Source organism: Haliotis asinina, chromosome 7, assembly GCF_037392515.1.
Source record: "Haliotis asinina isolate JCU_RB_2024 chromosome 7, JCU_Hal_asi_v2, whole genome shotgun sequence".
NCBI lineage: Eukaryota > Metazoa > Mollusca > Gastropoda > Lepetellida > Haliotidae > Haliotis > Haliotis asinina.
The window spans coordinates 12,630,187-12,649,381 of NC_090286.1; the positions used below are offsets into that span (position 1 = coordinate 12,630,187).

The 19,195-nt window shown below is 38.3% G+C and overlaps 1 protein-coding gene across 2 annotated transcripts in view; it reads left to right on the forward strand.

The window, feature by feature from the left end:
• Positions 1–19,195, forward strand: part of LOC137291627 (microtubule-associated protein futsch-like) — a 163,269-nt gene that overhangs the window by 9,249 nt on the left and 134,825 nt on the right. For both annotated transcript variants that reach the window (XM_067823034.1, XM_067823035.1), the window contains exons 2-3: positions 10,718–10,801; positions 13,812–13,875. In XM_067823034.1, the coding sequence (XP_067679135.1) occupies positions 10,718–10,801; positions 13,812–13,875 (148 nt within the window). The remainder of the gene's footprint in view (positions 1–10,717; positions 10,802–13,811; positions 13,876–19,195) is intronic.

Below are 19,195 nucleotides of genomic sequence, written 5' to 3' on the forward strand. Positions count from 1 at the left end.
CAAATGAAATTTCCACAAAAATTTAACTAAAGTAATGTAAAGTTCAAATGTTACTGTGCTAACAGCTGCAGTCAGATAAGATAAATTCTCCCTTGAGCACTTTAATGAAATATGTGGCAACATGTATTTTTTATCCAGTGTTTGACATTAACAAATAACATTATATGTACATGCTTTGGATAAAGAACTTCAAAATCCAGGTCACTGCTGGATAAATAAAGATCTAGTTTTTATTTTCTGTCTGAAGAATGTGATGATCCATGAACCATTCAAACTTGCTTCATTTCTCTGCAGAGTGACATTCATGGGCTTGGCTTGAGTTATAAGAACATCTGAGGTCCTGACTTGAATCAAATTTGTTTGAGTTATAAGAAGTGCAAATACTTATTGAAGTGATCCAGGAGTTAATCCAGGGACTTAAAATATGCTTGTTGACTCAAAGCATTTGTTGCCAAAATGTGATCTTGTGCTTGCGTGAGGTGGAACAGGCTTTTTGTCTGTAAAGCTACTGTAATATGAAGACGCTAAAAAATCATGTAAAGACCTGATGTTAGGCTAATTTCATGAAAGCAACACTCTTAAAAATAATTTAAAATGAGATATAAACAGTGGTGAGAAACTGATTTTCAAATCAAACCCTGCAAATTTTAAAATATTTTTACACTTCCTAGGGATAAAATTCGATCCATCTTGCATGTCAACTTCAAGACATGTCTTACGGTTATCATTTGATGTTTTTGTTGCCTATACAAATTTTTGTCATCAATCCATCTTCTACCTTCAAAGTTCTTTTTCCATATACATTTAATCAGCTGTGTCTGATGCACCAGTAATGTAAAATATTTTCATTTATGTCCTATGTGATTGATGGCTAGATTAATCTATAACAGCTATAGTGGACTAATCCTGAGGGATCAATAGCTTAAGACACCTATAGCCTGGAGACTCTTGTAATATGTTCCTGTATCAACAGAAGAAATTATATTCATGAATGTACCGTGGTCACCGTAATGGACAGGCTTGTTGACTCATCCATAACTGATGAGGATTGTTCATTTTCCCGTGATAGGTCGTTAGTCGATTGCTTACAGTGATAATGATAAAGCCACTTTAAGAAAAGACATTCTTAGGGTATACCTACTCGATGCTGCGAACTTGCTTTGACTGAAAACATATCATTAGTTGTAGTAGGGTAGACTCACATACTTGTGTATCTGTACTTCCATGAGCATTTGTCATGGCAGCTATGTTGCTTAAACTTATTTTGAATGATGACTGAACCTAGAGCAATCTTATCAATCTGTATTAGTGATGATGACCTTGACCGATATCAGTCATACTTTTTTACTATGTGACAACTTCAATGATGACCAAACATAGGACAGCAGTAAAAAAATATTTTAGAAAAATATAGCATTTATTAATAAGTTTCTGAAATTCAGAGGCAGGCCTAGTTTATGCTTGGAGACAGTAATTCAAAGCAGTGATACATAACTAGGCATGGTAATGTCTTCCAGGTTGCTTGTGCCATCATTAGTGGTATGCAGTTTATTGTGAAAGTACATGAAAGTAGCTGTTTGTGACATCTATTAACATATATTGGGACTTGGTGCCTATTATCAGCGTGTAAGTAGAGCCAGAAAAATCCATGGTTGTCCTCTGTATATATGATTTCTGTTTTTTCATATAGACCCACTTACACTTTGTGGAGAATGTATTACATTGCATTTTAACTAATTACATTTTACCTTGCGATTGAAGTGAGATGTTCAGATATCTTGTTTCATTCTTCTTTGATTTTTGTCAGAAACATGGTGGTCAGTGTGATAATAATGAATAGTGGTTCTTTTATGGAAAGATGTGAAAAGATCTTTTCTCAGTTTTTCTGTTCATAAGAATCTGTCTTGATTCATATTCTTAACTTTTGATGCCCTGAAAATAATATTCCATTATGGTGAACTGGACATTTTTTTGTTTGCTTGGGTGTTTTTGTTTGCCACCTCACTCAGTAGTATATCAGTCTGTAAATAACTGATTCTGGACCAGACAGTCCTGTGGCCAACATCATGAGCATCAATCTGCAGCGAGCCTGACCACCCAATCACGTTAGTCACGTCTTACAACCCGCATGAGCTACTGAAGACAGATTCTAACACGGATCTTCATGGGTAGAACATTGTAGAATGGGACAGTGTTAAAAAGGTTTAATTTTCCCTTTGTTAGTTTGGAAATGAGATTTTTTGTAAATGCAACTTTTGTGGAATAGATCATGTAGAGAAAATTATCAAGAGAACAGGGCAGTTCTTAGCACTGGATGATGAGTGAGTTCCTGTTGACTGATGGGTGATATCTCGAGGGTGTGCTTTGGCAATGATGGTTCACGCAGTTGGTGTCTCAAACAAAATGGACAGTTTTATATCGACCTGAGTGTGTTTGAGTTCAGACTCGAAACAATGGTTAAAGGTTACTTTGTTTTCTTACCTTGGTTTACACACACACAGATGTGTCAGGCCGATGTTTGGCTGGGTCTTGTTTGGTTCGCTGGTTGTGTCCACATGTCTGAGGGGTCAGTGTGTTGACCAGTGGCTGGATAAAGGTGGGTTGGGTGTTGGGCCAGTAGCAGAGCGGGTTGTAGTGATTTTTGACAAGGTGAAGTGTTAGACCAGTAGCAGGGCAGGTTCTGGGGAGTTTTGACAAAAGTGTGTTGAGCTGGTAGCAGAGTGGGTTGTGGAGATTTTGGATAGGGTTAGGTGTTAGGTGTTGGGCCAGAAGCAGAGTGGGATTTTGAGATGTTGAGTCAGTAGTAGATAGGCTTGTGGCGACAACAGGAAGGGCAAGGTGTTGGGCCAGTGGCAGAGGGGTGTGTGGAGATGTTGGGCCAGGAGCAGAATGGGTTGTGGGGATTTTTGACAAGGTGAAGTTTTTAGCAAGTGTAAGATCGGGTTGTGGGGATGTTGGGCCAGTAGCAGAGTAGGTTGTCAGGATTTTTGACAAAAGTGTGTTGGGCTGGTAGCAGTGTGGTTTGTGGAGATTTTAGATTGGGTTAGGTGATGGGCCAGTAGGAGAGTGGGTTGTGGAGATGTTGGGCCAGTAGCAGAGCAGTTTGTGGAAATACCAGGAAGGGCAAGGTGTTGGGCCAGACTCAGAGCAGGTTGTGATGTTGGGCCAGTAGCAGAGTAGGTTGTGGAGATATTGTGCCAGTAGCAGAGTCGGTTTTGTAATTAATAGGAAGGGCAAGGTGTTAGGCCAGTGGCAGAATGGGTTGTGAAGATGTTGGGCCAGTAGCAGAGTAAGTTGTGGAAATGTTGGAAAAAATAGGAATGGCAAGGTGTTGGTCTAGTAGCAGAGCTGGTTGTAGAGATCTTAGGAAGGGCAAGGTGTGGAGCCAGTGGCAGAGCTGGTTGTGGTTTTGGAGGTGTATGCTGGGCCAAAGTGTTATATGTACAAAGGGACTTCTGAGAGTCAAATACTCTTCTGAAAAGTTGAAAAGGAGCCCCTGGGACCAGAGATCCTAAATCAGGGGAAATCTAGACTTGCTTTATTTAGGATGTTAGCTTTGCAGAGAGGATTTGGGAAAAGGAAAGTAATGTGAGATTCTGAGGTACCACTGACTTTCTGTCAGGCTGTGTATGAGGCTGTCAGGATAGCTGTAACTGATAAATATGTGCCCCATACAGGAGCCAGCCTGTGTCTCATGTCACAACATTAGCACAGATGGTGGCGAGCCAAGACTACTGACACTGGACTATTTCATTTACAGGAACACTTGATCCCAGGGCTTGTGTCATTACAGAGGTCATGCCCCAGTTAAAGTCACACAGAACAGTACCATGTGTACCGGAACAGTTAATTGAAACAGGGATACCCCAAGGCTTTCCTGTCTTAACTATTGTCTTTACAGCAATCTCTAAAGATAATTTGTAAAATGCCTTGCCACATATATTTCTGTAAGAATGTTTGGTATGGGTATGAAGTCTGTGTTTGTTGTTATTAAATTTATATCCACTTGACAGAATGCCACCCCACTTCACAGTGTGCACCAGCACCTCAGGCTTGCCTCCATACACATAGGCATGGTTTCACACAGAACATAGCCACACCTATTTCATATACATCGTCTTATGTATGAATTATTTGAATGGCAAAGATACCAGCACATATTGCTTTCATCTTCAACCTTGATTATTGTGCTGGAAAGTAAGCACACATCACTGTACTTTCAACCATCACCTGCAAGAATAATCGCTTTCAATTTGTTCCAAGCCAGTCCACAGTAGGTTCATAATGGTTAAAGAGTCTCTTGTTATGTGGCCCTACAAACATTCCACTGTGTGAAAAAAGGTATATCTTCCATTCATGTAGGCAGGTGTGGGAGTGGACATTTTAGTGGTGTTCCAGTGTCCACTGTCTTGCTGTGTCTATGTGGGTGGGGACATTTTAGTGGTGTTCAAGTGTCCACTGTCTTGCTGTGTCTATGTGGGTGGGGACATTTTAGTGGTGTTCAAGTGTCCACTGTCTTGCTGTGTCTATGTGGGTGGGGACATTTTAGTGGTGTTCAAGTGTCCACTGTCTTGCTGTGTCTATGTGGGTGGGGACATTTTAGTGGTGTTCAAGTGTCCACTGTCTTGCTGTGTCTATGTGGGTGGGGACATTTTAGTGGTGTTCAAGTGTCCACTGTCTTGCTGTGTCTATGTGGGTGGGGACATTTTAGTGGTGTTCAAGTGTCCACTGTCTTGCTGTGTCTATGTGGGTGGGGACATTTTAGTGGTGTTCAAGTGTCCACTGTCTTGCTGTGTCTATGTGGGTGGGGACATTTTAGTGGTGTTCAAGTGTCCACTGTCTTGCTGTGTCTATGTGGGAGTGGACATTTTAGTGGTGTTCAAGTGTCCACTGTCTTGCTGTGTCTATGTGGGTGGGGACATTTTAGTGGTGTTCAAGTGTCCACTGTCTTGCTGTGTCTATGTGGGAGTGGACATTTTAGTGGTGTTCAAGTGTCCACTGTCTTGCTGTGTCTATGTGGGAGTGGACATTTTAGTGGTGTTCAAGTGTCCACTGTCTTGCTGTGTCTATGTGGGTGGGGACACCTAATGATCAAGATCAAGCATGATGTCTTACAGTGTTCACAGTCATTTTAGAAAGCACAGAAGAATGGGCAGTCAATTAGGTTTTGCTACAGGAAGATGTTAGTGTCTAACTCTCAAAAAAGTGAATAATAAGCAAAACATAATTACCACAGGACCCATCTGTTTCATGAATTGCAGATGAACTCATTCTGAGTAATGCAAAAGTGTATACAAATTATTAGAAGATGCTTTGGTGATAATTTATTTATTTATATACTGAACTTTGATCATCACTGAACAATTTTATGTATTTTACATTTATTTATTTTTTAAAAAATTTAATTACACTGTTACAATAATATTCCATTTTGCCTCTTCACTACTGTCATATTGAACCGACAGACACACAGACAGACAGACAAATTTTGTTCTTTAGCAAGACCCTAGGCCCATAATACATGATGAATCACAAACATATTATCCAACATGCATTCAGTTTCAGTTTTTGAGGATGATTTTATGGTGAATGCTTTAGATGGATAGAGTTCAAATTTATATGACACATCTTTGTCAGTAGATTCCATCAAGTGTATGAAGTTAGTAATAATGATAATAACAATGCTAATATTTGTGCCTAGAATCCAACACAATGTTGCTCTCTGGCGTTACATTATTACCCTGACATAAATGTGCTTTCAAAGGTGTTACTAAGTGCATCCATATAGGTCCGTACATCCGCATTGTACCTGTCTGCAGGAAGTTGAATTGCCCAGATGTTGATGTTTTGGTTGAAAAAATAAATTTTTAAATATCTGGGCATAAGTTTTATCAGAAGTTTTTAGAATACTTAGTCGTGTTTAATATCTTGTGTCACTATTAATGATTATTATTATTGTTATTTTATCATTATTATATTTTTCACTGGGCATATTTATTCGATAGTTATGTAAAGTGAAACAATCAGAACACTTAAGTTGTAAATATAAGCACATGTCACCGTGACTTTCCCCAGTTAAAAAAATCAATGTTTTAATGGGATTCAAGTTTCAAGCTTTTTCATAGCAAACCCAGTTTACCAGCATCTGTGTCATTTCCACAGTCTCTTTATGAACTTCTTTGGCGTAAATGAAACCCACAAGAGTGTTGTCTTTAACTTCCTGAGATTCCCACATTGAGATAAATGCAGATTACAGCAACCTCAAACTGACTTCTTAACAGATCTAATATACATGCCTTTGGACAGCTATAGGATATGGGATATTGACTGGGGATTATATACAAGGATCATCTCTGTTGACAAGATGATTTATTCAGGCTTCTAATGTGGATAGAAGCTGTGGGGAGTTGGCTGGGGGTTTCTCACGTCTTTACGCCTTTATGAGGCACATTTTCCATAGATTTATGGAATAGAGGTGGAAGGAAATAGCAGTATCATATGCTTGCTGAATAGTGCAGAGGAAAATGTGTTTTGCTTCAGATCAGCTAGGAATGTCCTGAAGGTTTTCTTGCCTTAACATATTTAGTAAGGGATAAGAGGGATATATCGTGAAGCAAGGTGATCTTTCATCTCCCTAGCTTTTCAAATAATAAACTGAACTCATATCTTTTGTTGGTTATGCAACTGCCCATTTATCTTTATCTTCCCATAAGAAAGCAAGTTAGTTCATGTCATGGATGCCTATAGGGGATCACACATTGAAAAGCACATGGACCTACTGCAAACAACTTGACCAGTGTGGACTTAGTGATGCAATGTAGATTTGTTCAAAATCTGATTTTGAATATGGCTGTCTGAGGCCTGGAGCAGTGGAAACCAAACCAAAATTTTGTTTTATCTTATAATTATAACCTTTTCCAGTCATGAAGTTAAACAGCTGGTACTTATTCATACTTTCACACCACAATGATAGTCCCAGAGTTAATGTCATGAATACTATTCTGTGACTGTCAGCTTGTTGTCAGTTGTGCAATGAAGGACAAGGTAGAGAATAACACAATCTGGGCTGACATGTTTCTGTCCTAAAACAGTGGTCAGAAATACCAAAGTCTGCCAGCCTAATACAACAGAACTGTTGTAAATCTCATCTGGCAGTTTCATAGCTGAGTAATGGTGTTATAGAATACAAAGAAGGTTATTCATTCATGGGTAAGTATGTAAGGACTGTATTTATTGTCTGTTTTATTAGTATAGAAGCCCAGCAACATTCCAACCCCAGAACAAGTTTTCCTTGCTAAATTGTTGACTTGGGTTCCATTGACAGTTGTCCCTTACCTCATGAAGTAAAACACATGACATGTCTAATGTATCCATCTGGAACATTGTTGTCACCACAGAGGTCCTTGTTTCTATTATTTTATTAAGCCACTGACCAACCACTCTCCTGACAGACTTGCACACTATCTGCTAGAACAAAGAGGCTGTCTTGAATCATTTCAAGACTTCTGAGGTAGCCCACTGAACCTCCACTTTCATCTGTAGTTGAATGAAGAAATGGATTGGATGGGCACAATGAAGGATGAAAATCATGGCAGCATGCTGCACCTGTACAATCCCAACTGCAGCATCTTCCTCTGGCCAAAGCCCCCATGTATGATAATGAATAGGTTATCGTTGTGTTGGGAATTGGGTGAAATCTCAAATTAATTATTGGTTCATCATCGAACAAAATTGTAAGCATAATTTTTTTCAGATTTTCCTGTTAAGGTTGTTAATGCAGATAAATATCAAAAGAACTCCAAAACATGAGGCTTTCTGGGGTTGTTTTTCTCTTGTTTTCTTTAGAAATGGTGCAAATTTCATATCATATGTAACAAGATACAGCTTGCTCCTTTAAAGGGATGACAAATATATCATGAACATACACTTCTCAGAGTCTTCAAGAAATTCTCAGTCATGTCTTTTCACTAAGTGAAATGTTCCATCGTCAAATTTTTATATACAAGTGTAGTTCCAAAATAGTTTGCGTTTGATTAAGAGAAAATGCAATCAATTGCTTGATCGTTTGATCTTTGATTATTTCAATTAACTGGATCACCACTAGCCTGTTATACAGACACTGAAACAAATATATCCAAGAAAGTTCATGCAAGTCTAGAATATGTAGCAAGTCTAGATTATTTCATGTTTCTGAAAATGAAGAGAGTCTCAGGGGACCTTTTTATGACGTTTTAATTTAGGAACTGTTTTTTTCTGTAAAATATGTTCATTTCAGAGGCAAGATGTTAGTCTAGATCAAGGAACTTCAACATGTGTTGTCTTCAAGACTAGAACAGCTAGTCTATTGAATTTGTACGGACTGGTGGCTTGGTTGACTGGGTTAAATCAATCACTTTCTTTTTCTTGCCTGCCCATTATATTAATCATATATCCAGAATTTGGTTGACTGTGTTGAACTACAAAGAGAAAACAACATGTAACATTGAAAAACAGTTGTTTTAATGGGGCTCATGATAATGTAAGAATTTGACTTTTTCTGAAGTTCATTGAAACATGTCTTTATCTTTAGATGAGTGGCAGGACATCATTCAATGTCCCAGCCTGTAATATACAAACTGCCTGCCTGTATATCATTACTATATCATATGGTCAATATAATGAGCACCCATCCCCATAGTAGGGATACGGAATGCACTGACCATACATTGTAAGCTCTTTAACTTTATAATGCTTGACAAAGTGCATTGCAATGAAAATCTGTTCGACTGCCTGGTGTATAAACAAGGATGTGCTCACTATTGTTTGAATGAATTCAGCTTTTTGTCAAAAATTTGGTAACCAAAATGTTGATACAGTTTTTAAGAAAACATCATCCTTATTCAGTGAGTTTTAGCTGTAAACATGACAGCTAGTAATTTAGATATATCAGGACAAAAAGGTCTCTGACATATATGTATTTAATCACATGTGAATAGACTTCCTTGAATGTTAAAAAATGAAGTGCTTTCCCTGTATAACGCATAACCTGTGTTATTGTGTCTGTGGTGTATATATACATCTAACCCAGATATCATTCAACATTCAACCCATCCTGCTTGTAAAGACACCCTACAGGACGGCCTTGTAGAATGTCCCAAGTATGCAAGGTCTTCATTCATAACACCCTTAAAAATATCACTCACATACACCCCTCTTTTTTAAAGTAACCAGAGCACGAACGACCATCTTGAAAACAAACTTGACTGTGCACAATGGAAGAATGTAGAAACTGATGTTTGTCGAAACAACCTTCAACTGTTATTAGGCTGGATACTCCAAGTACATCATCTCAAAACAGGACACCTTAAAGAAAGTGCTTGTCAATATTGCTGTAGATGTCATACATTGCACTACAGGGATTTCTTAGATCTTGGATTCAGGGGCTTGCACTTGGACTTTATTTCAATCAGTGGGGTGAGAAATATTAGCTAGGATGCTTAGTACAGAACTCAAGGAATTAGCAAAGGTGAATAAAAATAACTGAGCAAATAGGTTTTCTTGTGCTTTGCATGTGTTGTGTGACAGTTGTCTGCATGTGCTTTTCACAATGTGATTCCCACCCCTGTGTGTACTGAGTGTCAGATGTATGCATGTGCTTTCACAATGTGGTTCCCACATCTGTGGGTGTTGAGTGTCAGATGTATGTATGTGCTTTTCACAATGTGGTTCCCACCCCTGTGTGTGTTGAGTGTCAGATGTATGTATGTGCTTTTCACAATGTGGTTCCCACCCCTGTGTGTGCTGAGTGTCAGATGTATGCATGTGCTTTTCACAATGTGGTTCCCACCCCTGCGTGTGTTGAGTGTCAGATGTATGTATGTGCTTTTCACAATGTGGTTCCCAACCCTGTGTGTGTTGAGTGTCAGATGTATGTATGTGCTTTTCACAATGTGGTTCCCACCCGTGTGTACTGAGTGTCAGATGTATGCATGTGCTTTTCACAATGTGGTTCCCACCCCTGTGTGTACTGAGTGTCAGATGTATGCATGTGCTTTTCACAATGTGGTTCCCACCCCTGTGTGTGTTGAGTGTCAGATGTATGTATGTGCTTTTCACAATGTGGTTCCCACCCCTGTGTGTGCTGAGTGTCAGATGTATGCATGTGCTTTTCACAATGTGGTTCCCATCCCTGTGTGTACTGACTGTCAGATGTATGTATGTGCTTTTCACAATGTGATTCCCACCCCTGTGTGTGTTGAGTGTCAGATGTATGCATGTGCTTTTCACAATGTGGTTCCCACCCCTGTGTGTGTTGAGTGTCAGATGTATGCATGTGCTTTTCACAATGTGGTTCCCACCCCTGTGTGTGCTGAGTGTCAGATGTATGCATGTGCTTTTCACAATGTGGTTCCCACCCCTGTGTGTGTTGAGTGTCAGATGTATGCATGTGCTTTTCACAATGTGGTTCCCACCCCTGTGTGTACTGAGTGTCAGATATATGCATGTGCTTTTCACAATGTGGTTCCCACCCCTGTGTGTACTGACTGTCAGATGTATGTATGTGCTTTTCACAATGTGGTTCCCAAACCTGTGTGTGTTGAGTGTCAGATGTATGTATGTGCTTTTCACAATGTGGTTCCCACCACAACATGTAAGAAAGTTCATTAGTGAAAAGCTTTAATGTTACAATAGATAATTGTGGTGATGGAACTTCCTATGAGGTCTGTTCCTGTTTCAGAGTGGTCGAAGATCACACCAGAAGAACGCATCCAACATGAAACACTGTTCTACAGCCAGGGACCCCTGGACGGCTACCTGACAGGTATGTGACAGCTCAGACACACTTCATGCTCTTCATGGTAGCTCTTCTTTCAGGAACACACTGTGTGATGTTTAACTTTACCTTCCCCACTGCAGCCCAATGGAAGTACTGCATGTGATAGGAACTTCCTTTGGCAATGAACAGCTTTACAGCCTGAGACTTCAACATGTCTGAAATCTGTGTCCAGTTAAACGATAATTGTTTGATCGGCATTTTGATAGGATATTTCTAGGTGTGGTAGAAAGTTTCTTGAATGGAATGAGCAATGAACAGCTTTACAGTCTTAAGAGGTCACCATGTCTAAAATCTAAGTCTAGTAAAACAATAATTGTTTGATTGGCACTCCAGAAGTTGGATGACATCTTCTTGTTTATTGCATTAAGTGACATTTTGATGTAGATTCTTACATCGTTATCAAGCTCTTTTAGAATGTACATTCAAACATCACTTAATGTAGTAAACAATCATCTCCTTTGATAGGAACTCTAGATTTTAGGTAGATGAAGGATGAGGACTATTTTAATGGATATACAACTGCCATTACAGAATAAAGAAATTGTATATCCATAAAAATAGCCGTCCATGAAGTTGTATGCTTCATTTTAGTAAAATGAGTTTCGAGCTATCATGCTGAGTTGATGATAGTCCATTAAATGTACTAAAACTGATGCTAGAGCCAAACAGACACTGTTTTTATTGTCACACATTGGCATCCCACAAATGACTAATTGTTGGCTGCTTCTTGAAGCACAAGAAACTATGGAATGGTGACCCACTGGATGTAGTAATGGGTTAGGGAACATGCTGTTATGGTAAACCCTCAGAACCTGGCTGTTTGCGTATATTCTTACCGTCATTGTTAGATTCTGTGCAATGCTGGCTGTATCCTACGGCTGGCATATTACTGACTATTAGACACAGCCCAAGTCATTAACTGAGCCTCTCCGACAATGCAGTGAGTCAACACAGATATGGAAGATGCTTTCTGTAACATGTCTGTAATCCCCTGAAGGACACGGTGCCTGCTAAGATAACATTCCGATTTTCTAAGCTTGACTTGTTAAAAATGAGTTTAAGGCAACAAACAATTTGGTATAAAATGTTCAAAATATTATTTTTATCCAAATTATTTTGGAGAGTTAAAAAGAAAACACATTTATTGTCCACAACCAGTATAGACGATAGTCCTCCTGTGTACCAGTGTACACCAGTGACTTGATACTGAATGTTGTTTATCGTGGTTAAGCTTCCCTCAATATTGTCATGTGCAAATTCCCGTACTGTCATTGTTACTGACCCATGGCAACACAACCACAGTTCAAGTGTAACATTCAGAAGACATTATATAATGTTTGTCATGTGTGAACTGCACCTGGAATCTTTAATTGCTATGGAAGGGTCATGTTGCCCTCCATGGGCACAGTAGGCAAGGTATCAATTCAGTTGGGAGGAGTATAAGCATTTTAAAGTAGTACAGTAAGCTACATTTATAACAAACACATTCATAACAAACTGATGAATGATAAATGTTTTGGTCCTTGACTCTTGATGTATATGTTTTTTCAAACTACAGCAATTAAACGAACCAGCCTCAGTGGTTCTTCTGAATTCCTATAATATTAATTTAGTGTATTTTGAAATTAGTAGGTCTTTCATTGGCAGTTCTTTCATATATGGACATGTAACATCTCTCAAACTATGTTCCTAAACCTAATTTTAAGAGCGTTTTAGAATGTGAGGTAGAGGACACCATCTGAGAACCCAGATCTAAGACTGAGAAACTGTCATTCTTCATGACTATTCAGAGCTTCTGAGACTGTGTGGAGGACAAACTGAGAAACTCATTTGACATGACTATTTAGAGCTTCTCAGACTGTGTGATGGAGGACAAACTGAGTGGTGGAGAACAAGCTGAGAAACTGTCATTTGACATGACTATTTAGAGCTTCTCAGACTGTGTGGTGGAGGACAAACTGAGAAACTGTCATTTGACATGACTATTTAGAGCTTCTCAGACTGTGTGGTGGAGGGCAAACTGAGTGGTGGAGGACAAGCTCAGAAACTGTCATTTGACATGACTATTTAGAGCTTCTCAGACTGTGTGGTGGAGGTCACTATCTGAGAACCCTCAGTGTGAGAAACTGTCCCTCATACCTCCTGGTATCTATGTACATACTAAGTAGCTGTGTGTACATTACATAATGACTGACAGCTGTCGATGGAGTGTGTGACGAGATATGTTGCTGCAGCTGTTTCCTATTTGCACATAGCTGACTGTGTCAGTGCAACATGTTGCTGCCATAGATGTGGTGATAATTAATAATCAATAACATTCATCATCTCCCAGGCCAAGATAACCTAGATTGAATAATTTCATTCTGCTAATTTGTAAACTAAGCAAAATAGTCACATATTCACTGCATCTTATGTTGTTTAGTAGATTTTAATTTCTTGTGGAATTGATCTACAAAAGATGGAATTTTGTTAATTATCAGTAAGTAGTGTAATTTCGACATATAACTGTTTCATTGTTGTTGTAACATGTGATGAAACAGAGAAGAGAAAAAAATGATGCATAAATGTCATGAACCTGTTCCAACATGACCAGTATTGTATGTGGTAAATGTACCATGTGTCCATTATATCTGTTTTAACATTAATTATAAACATGTCCTTCATGTTCCATTATAGAACATGAGTTATAAACAACATATCTTTCATGTTCCATTGTATAACATTAGTTGTAAGCAATGTATCTTACATGTTCCGTTGTATAACATTAGTTGTAAGCAATATATTTTCATGTTCCATCGTATAACATTAGTTGTAAGCAATATATCTTACATGTTCCATTGTATAACATTAGTTTTTAGCAATATATCTTACATGTTCCATTGTATGACAGTAGTTATGAACAATATATTTTCATGTTCCATTGTATAAAAACAATCTATCTTTAATGTTCCAGTGAATAATATTAGTTGTAAACAGCACATCCTTACTGTTTCAGCTGAAAGAGCAAGGGATGTGTTTCTTAAATCTGGATTACCATTGCAAGTGCTCAGTCAAATATGGTAAGTTTTGATGTAATTTGTTTATCTTTTCTTCCTACAGGACCATGGGAAGGTGTCTGATGTTTTTTATTGTTCCATGTAGATTCAATTAACACCCTATTCATGCTGTTGTAGCTTGTGTCAGGCTGGTCTGAAGTTGGAGCAGGTTGGTATGAAAGTCTCAGGGTTGTAATTGACATCCCCTTCTCTTTGATGTTAGTACAGTGGGATCAGCTGACCAGGAAATGTGTGTCGTCTATTGATCGTTCTTTGCGCAGTGTTCTCAAACAGTAGCAGCTACATGCGATTATGTGTGAATCACAAGTGACCATATCTGGCATATGGCCCCCAGTGGCGCCAGTTTTTGCATGCAACACCACCAACCCGAGCAACCCAATCCATGTGCTGTTACACCTGGCCTAATTCAGTGACTTCATTTTGTTGATTTTTTCATTTTTTTGTTTAGAAGCAAATTTTTGTGGCTTTTGGAGCTTGCTGTTGATAATAAGGAAGGCTCTCTCACCAGCGTGAAGCAAACATTTGCACAAATCACATGAAATGTTGATCGAGGGAAGTTCTCAATTGAACCTTTCATTTACATGTGCAAATAACACTTGAAAAAAATCGGTGAAAATGAAAATGTTGAAATAAGTTGAAATAGACTGTGTTCCACTGAGGGCTGTCTCACATATGATTTGAATAAAGGTAAGTTCTATTGAGGTTTATCACTTTTAGCACGTACAATGAAGTTATGCATACTTATAACAAGCACGTAGAAACCATGTGTGATGTCATTGTGTGCAGTAGGAGGCTTGTTATATTGGCATGATGACCTCTATTGATATGCAGTGCCTCATTTAACTTTGCTTAATGGTAGCATGAAGTCTGTGTCATTTTTGAAGGCTATATCTATGTCTTCTTTGAGGTGTTTTTCTTAATCTTTCAAGCAATCTTTACCTCCACTAGGATATATAGTGTGAAACAACTAGTACCAAGTATGACACGAAACAAAGTGTATAGGAGTCTGCACATCTGATAAGATAGGTTAATATAAACTTTATGATAATTTTACTTCCACAGAAGTATGTCTGTACAAACGTTTTAATAACTATTTCCTGATCATAGGATTCAAAACAAAATACAGTGAAGTCTGGTTAATCAGACATTGCCTGCTGCACTGCAAATTGTCGAATTGACGAGAATTCGGACCATAAAATAAATGAGACTAAGTTACCAACAAAGGTGTCAGATAAACAGAGGTTGGATTAACGAGACTTGCCTGTACCACATGTTATTTCATCGTTGATTTTGACCTCATGCCCAATTCAACCCCTAAAGCCTTGCCTTTGCAATCAATAGTTTATTACGCAAGACTCTGAAATGTTACAACTTATTATGTGGAACATGTTATGAAGTATATTTCATGTCACCTTTTAAACTGATCTGAGACTGAAATGTACAATCAATGAACAGGATTATGAAAATGACTTATTTTTGTCAGGAGAGATTTGTTGCAATGCAAACATTGCTTTACCTTGGCCCACTTCTATATGACAGAACAAACAATATCTGGCATATTGTCACAATATCTTTCTGCTTATTGGTGCTATATTTCTCATTATCAAAAAAAGATATTACACTCCTTCTCAGGAGGGAAAGTTGGTGACAACACCTCAGTGTTTTCCCTTAGTCCCATTTTGTCACTTTTTCCGCCATATGAGTCGGTAATCTTTAGCGTTACCAGGTGTGTTTTGTTTCAGCCTGTGCATTCAAACTTTCATTTCTTATCATTTTCTAAATTCCTGTTTGAATTTATGGAGCTATGTGGAATATTTTATCCACTAATTTGCATTTATTTCCCATGCAGTATGTTTGGAATTTGTGGAAATGTAAATTTAATTGTTTTTTATCTTGTTTGAAATTTAATATTTCTGAATCTCATACACAGTAAACGCAGTACAGCCCAGAAGCCATTAACATGAAATGCCAGTCATGATGTAGTTACACCTGGGAATGTTAATGAACAAGGAATATAACTACATGCTTTCTTGCAATGGTCCAGTTCTGCAAGCTAAATCAGTATATACTACAAACAAAAAGTATGGGAACACCCTAAAATTTGACAGTCATGTATAAACGTAAATGTGGTGAGGTCATCTATACTCTAAGGTATATTCAACATTTTGTGTCCTTAATGGGCACTTTAAATGATAACTTAGAACACACAGCAAAGCAACTGATTCAATATTCATTGTGTTTGAGTGAACTGAAACATTGTCAAAAAAGACTCAGCAGCACTGTGTATGATTAAAACACCCAGATACAACAGACTAGCGCACATGGAAGACAGACTTCCTATGCAGCTTGTGGCAATGTTTCCTTCAAAAGAAGCCATGGACAGCATTGAAACCTCACACTTTCTTCATAATGCCACAGCACAGACTGGTAGGCTCCCATCACAGATGCAGGGCCATTGCATGGTTACTGGATAGTGAATCCATGAGAAGTTGTGCTCGCCATCTTCAGGTGTCTCCATCTGTAGCTCATGGGCTGAGGGACAGGATCCAGGCCACAGGAGAGACCTCGATCTGAGAAAAACATCAAGGGTAGATGACCGATATGTTGTGTGCCAAGCCTTTCGGAACTGATTTATAACTGCCAGTGGCCAGTTGCCAGAAGGTGCACAGGAAGTCTGTCTTCCACATGCACTAGTATGTGGTGTTTGGGCATTTGAATCAGAAATGGTGCTGGTGTGTTCATCCCTCTTGTTTTTGCTGTTTGGAACAGTGCTCCAGTTCACTCCAACTCAATGAATATTGCATTTTACCTGAGAATATAAATGACAACATCACTGTTAAGTTTGTATATGACCGTCACATTTTTAGGGTGTTCCCATACTTTTTGTTTGTAGCTTATAATATAGTAGTTTTGGAGCTACAATTATCTTACCATTCACACTAAAGCGTCAAAATAAGTTAATGTGAAGATTTCACTGGAACCATTCTGTAGATTAGAAGAGGCGGTGGAACAGCCTAGTGGTTCACGCATTGAGTCATCATGCCAAAGACCAGGGTTTGATACCTCAGCTGGGTGTAATGCCTATTTCTGGTGTCCTTCACCATGATATTGCTAGAATATTGCTAAAAGCAATGTAACACCACACTCAATTAATCTAGTTTAGCAGTCACAATATCATCACTAAGTTACTAGTAGATGTGTGATAGGTGAGCTTTTTCTCATTCCCCATTCCAAGTATGAACCATGGATTGGTGGATCACCAAGTTAGCCATTCAGCCTTCCATGTCCTACCTTCATGAGGGCAAACTAAATTGTCATTCCAATTTCAATAAGAGGCAACTTTCCTCTTTACTTTATGTATCAGAGAGTTGATGAAGCTTAAAAAATTGCAAAAAAATAGCCATAGGATATTGTAGTGTTAGTGTTATGGGCATGTTAGAGCATTGTCTCTAGTGTATATGAAGTAGATACTGACAAAGATATTGACCTAAATATTTTTTTTTTCTGTTTTTGAATGAACAAGTCCAAATAGTTAGTCAAAATAAATCATCTGTTGTCTGATCCTTAATGAATGTGACGATACAATATATTTTTTAACTACAAACAAAGAACCTTGTTCCATTAAAAGTGCCAAACCAAGTTTTGTATCAATTGCTGAGTCTGATAGTGGCTGAGAACTTAATGTAGTGTTACTTTACTACTTTACGATAGACCTCTATGCACAGCTTATTATCATCTGCTGTATAACCTACTGTAAACCTCAGATCATCTAGATGTCATCCATAAGTGTTAAGTTATTGCCTTGTGTATAGCCATTTAACAGACCCCCATTGCTCATTTATGAGAACCAGCAACAAATATTATTCTTTATGCTTGCAAGTATATTATTGCCAGTTTGCCCTTTCTCAAGTATGTGTGGACATAGTGATCTGACAGGCCAGTGTTGGGTCTAGCAGTGACCAGTTGTTACTGCCACTGACCCGTGTTTCTTTATGTACCCTGATAAAGCAGTGTGTGACTAACACATTTCTGTGGGCACCAATGCTGAAAGGTATTTCTGATGTCATGTATGAATAAACACAGTGATAAGACTTCATTCCAGCAGTGTGTATCTATATATGGTTATTTTTGTCTCAAAATAGTTTTTTTTTAATATATACTGAAGGAAACAAATAAGGGAATACATTAAAGCACAAGTGTTCTTTATTCTTTTCAAGTTTTCTTCACAAGCTTTATCTTGCATATTGTGGGTAAAAATAAGAGAACATATACTGAGGCAAACAAATAAGGGAGCACCACTTCATGGCAGTGTTCCTTTATCTATTTCTAGACCTGTGAAGGTCCTGGGGTAGAATAGGCCTTCAGCAACCCATGCTTGCCACAAAAAGTGTCTGTGCTTGTCATATGTCATCGGTTCCCAATTGCGCAGATCAATGCTCATGTTGTAGATCACTGGATTGTCTGGTCCAGACTCGATTATTTACAGACCACCGCCATATAGCTGTAATATTGCTGAGTGTGGTGTAAAACTAAACTCAATCACTCACTCACTTATCTATTTCTAGGATTTCCTACGACAGTGCCATTCAGAGCTGGTGGTGAAATTGGGAGAATATTAAAGGAGGGCACAGACTTTCCTGTTCTATTTTATCTCTTTCTCTCAGTATGTAAAGGACCAGTTTCCCTCAGTTGATTATGGATACTAGAAGTTTGGCTCAGTGACATCTCAATGTGATTATGCTGGTCATACATAACTTCAAGCCAAATTACAGCCAAGGGGATCACTGTTTGTACCCATGCCACTATAAATACTCACATCTTTTAGGTTACAAGCAATGCTAGATGCTTAGGCAATAATAAATTAGTTAATAGAGTGTCATTCATTTGTGTAAAATGATATGAATAGGATGGATTCAGGTGTATTTTTTTAAAGATTTACTTTTTTTTGTGAAGAAACTGTTCTGGATATAAAACTGTCCATTTACATAATTCAAGTGAAACATTACCTTTGAAAGGAGTGTGTTAATTTAGTTTTATGCTGCTTTTAGCAATATTCAAGCAATATCATTGTGAGGGACACCAAAAACATCCTTCATGTGTTGTACCTATGTGGGAAATCAAACTCAAGTCTTAGTGTGATGAGAGAACACTTTGCCCACAAGGCTACCCCACTGCCCCATTTTGGAAGAAAGGCATACACAGTGCATTTGATAATACTTAGAAAGGAGGGCATGTAGAGAGTTTCATACTGGATGATGACACTTTTTATTATAATTAGTTGGTTTTATGTATAATGGTGTTTGTGAGCAAGGTGAGTCTAGGT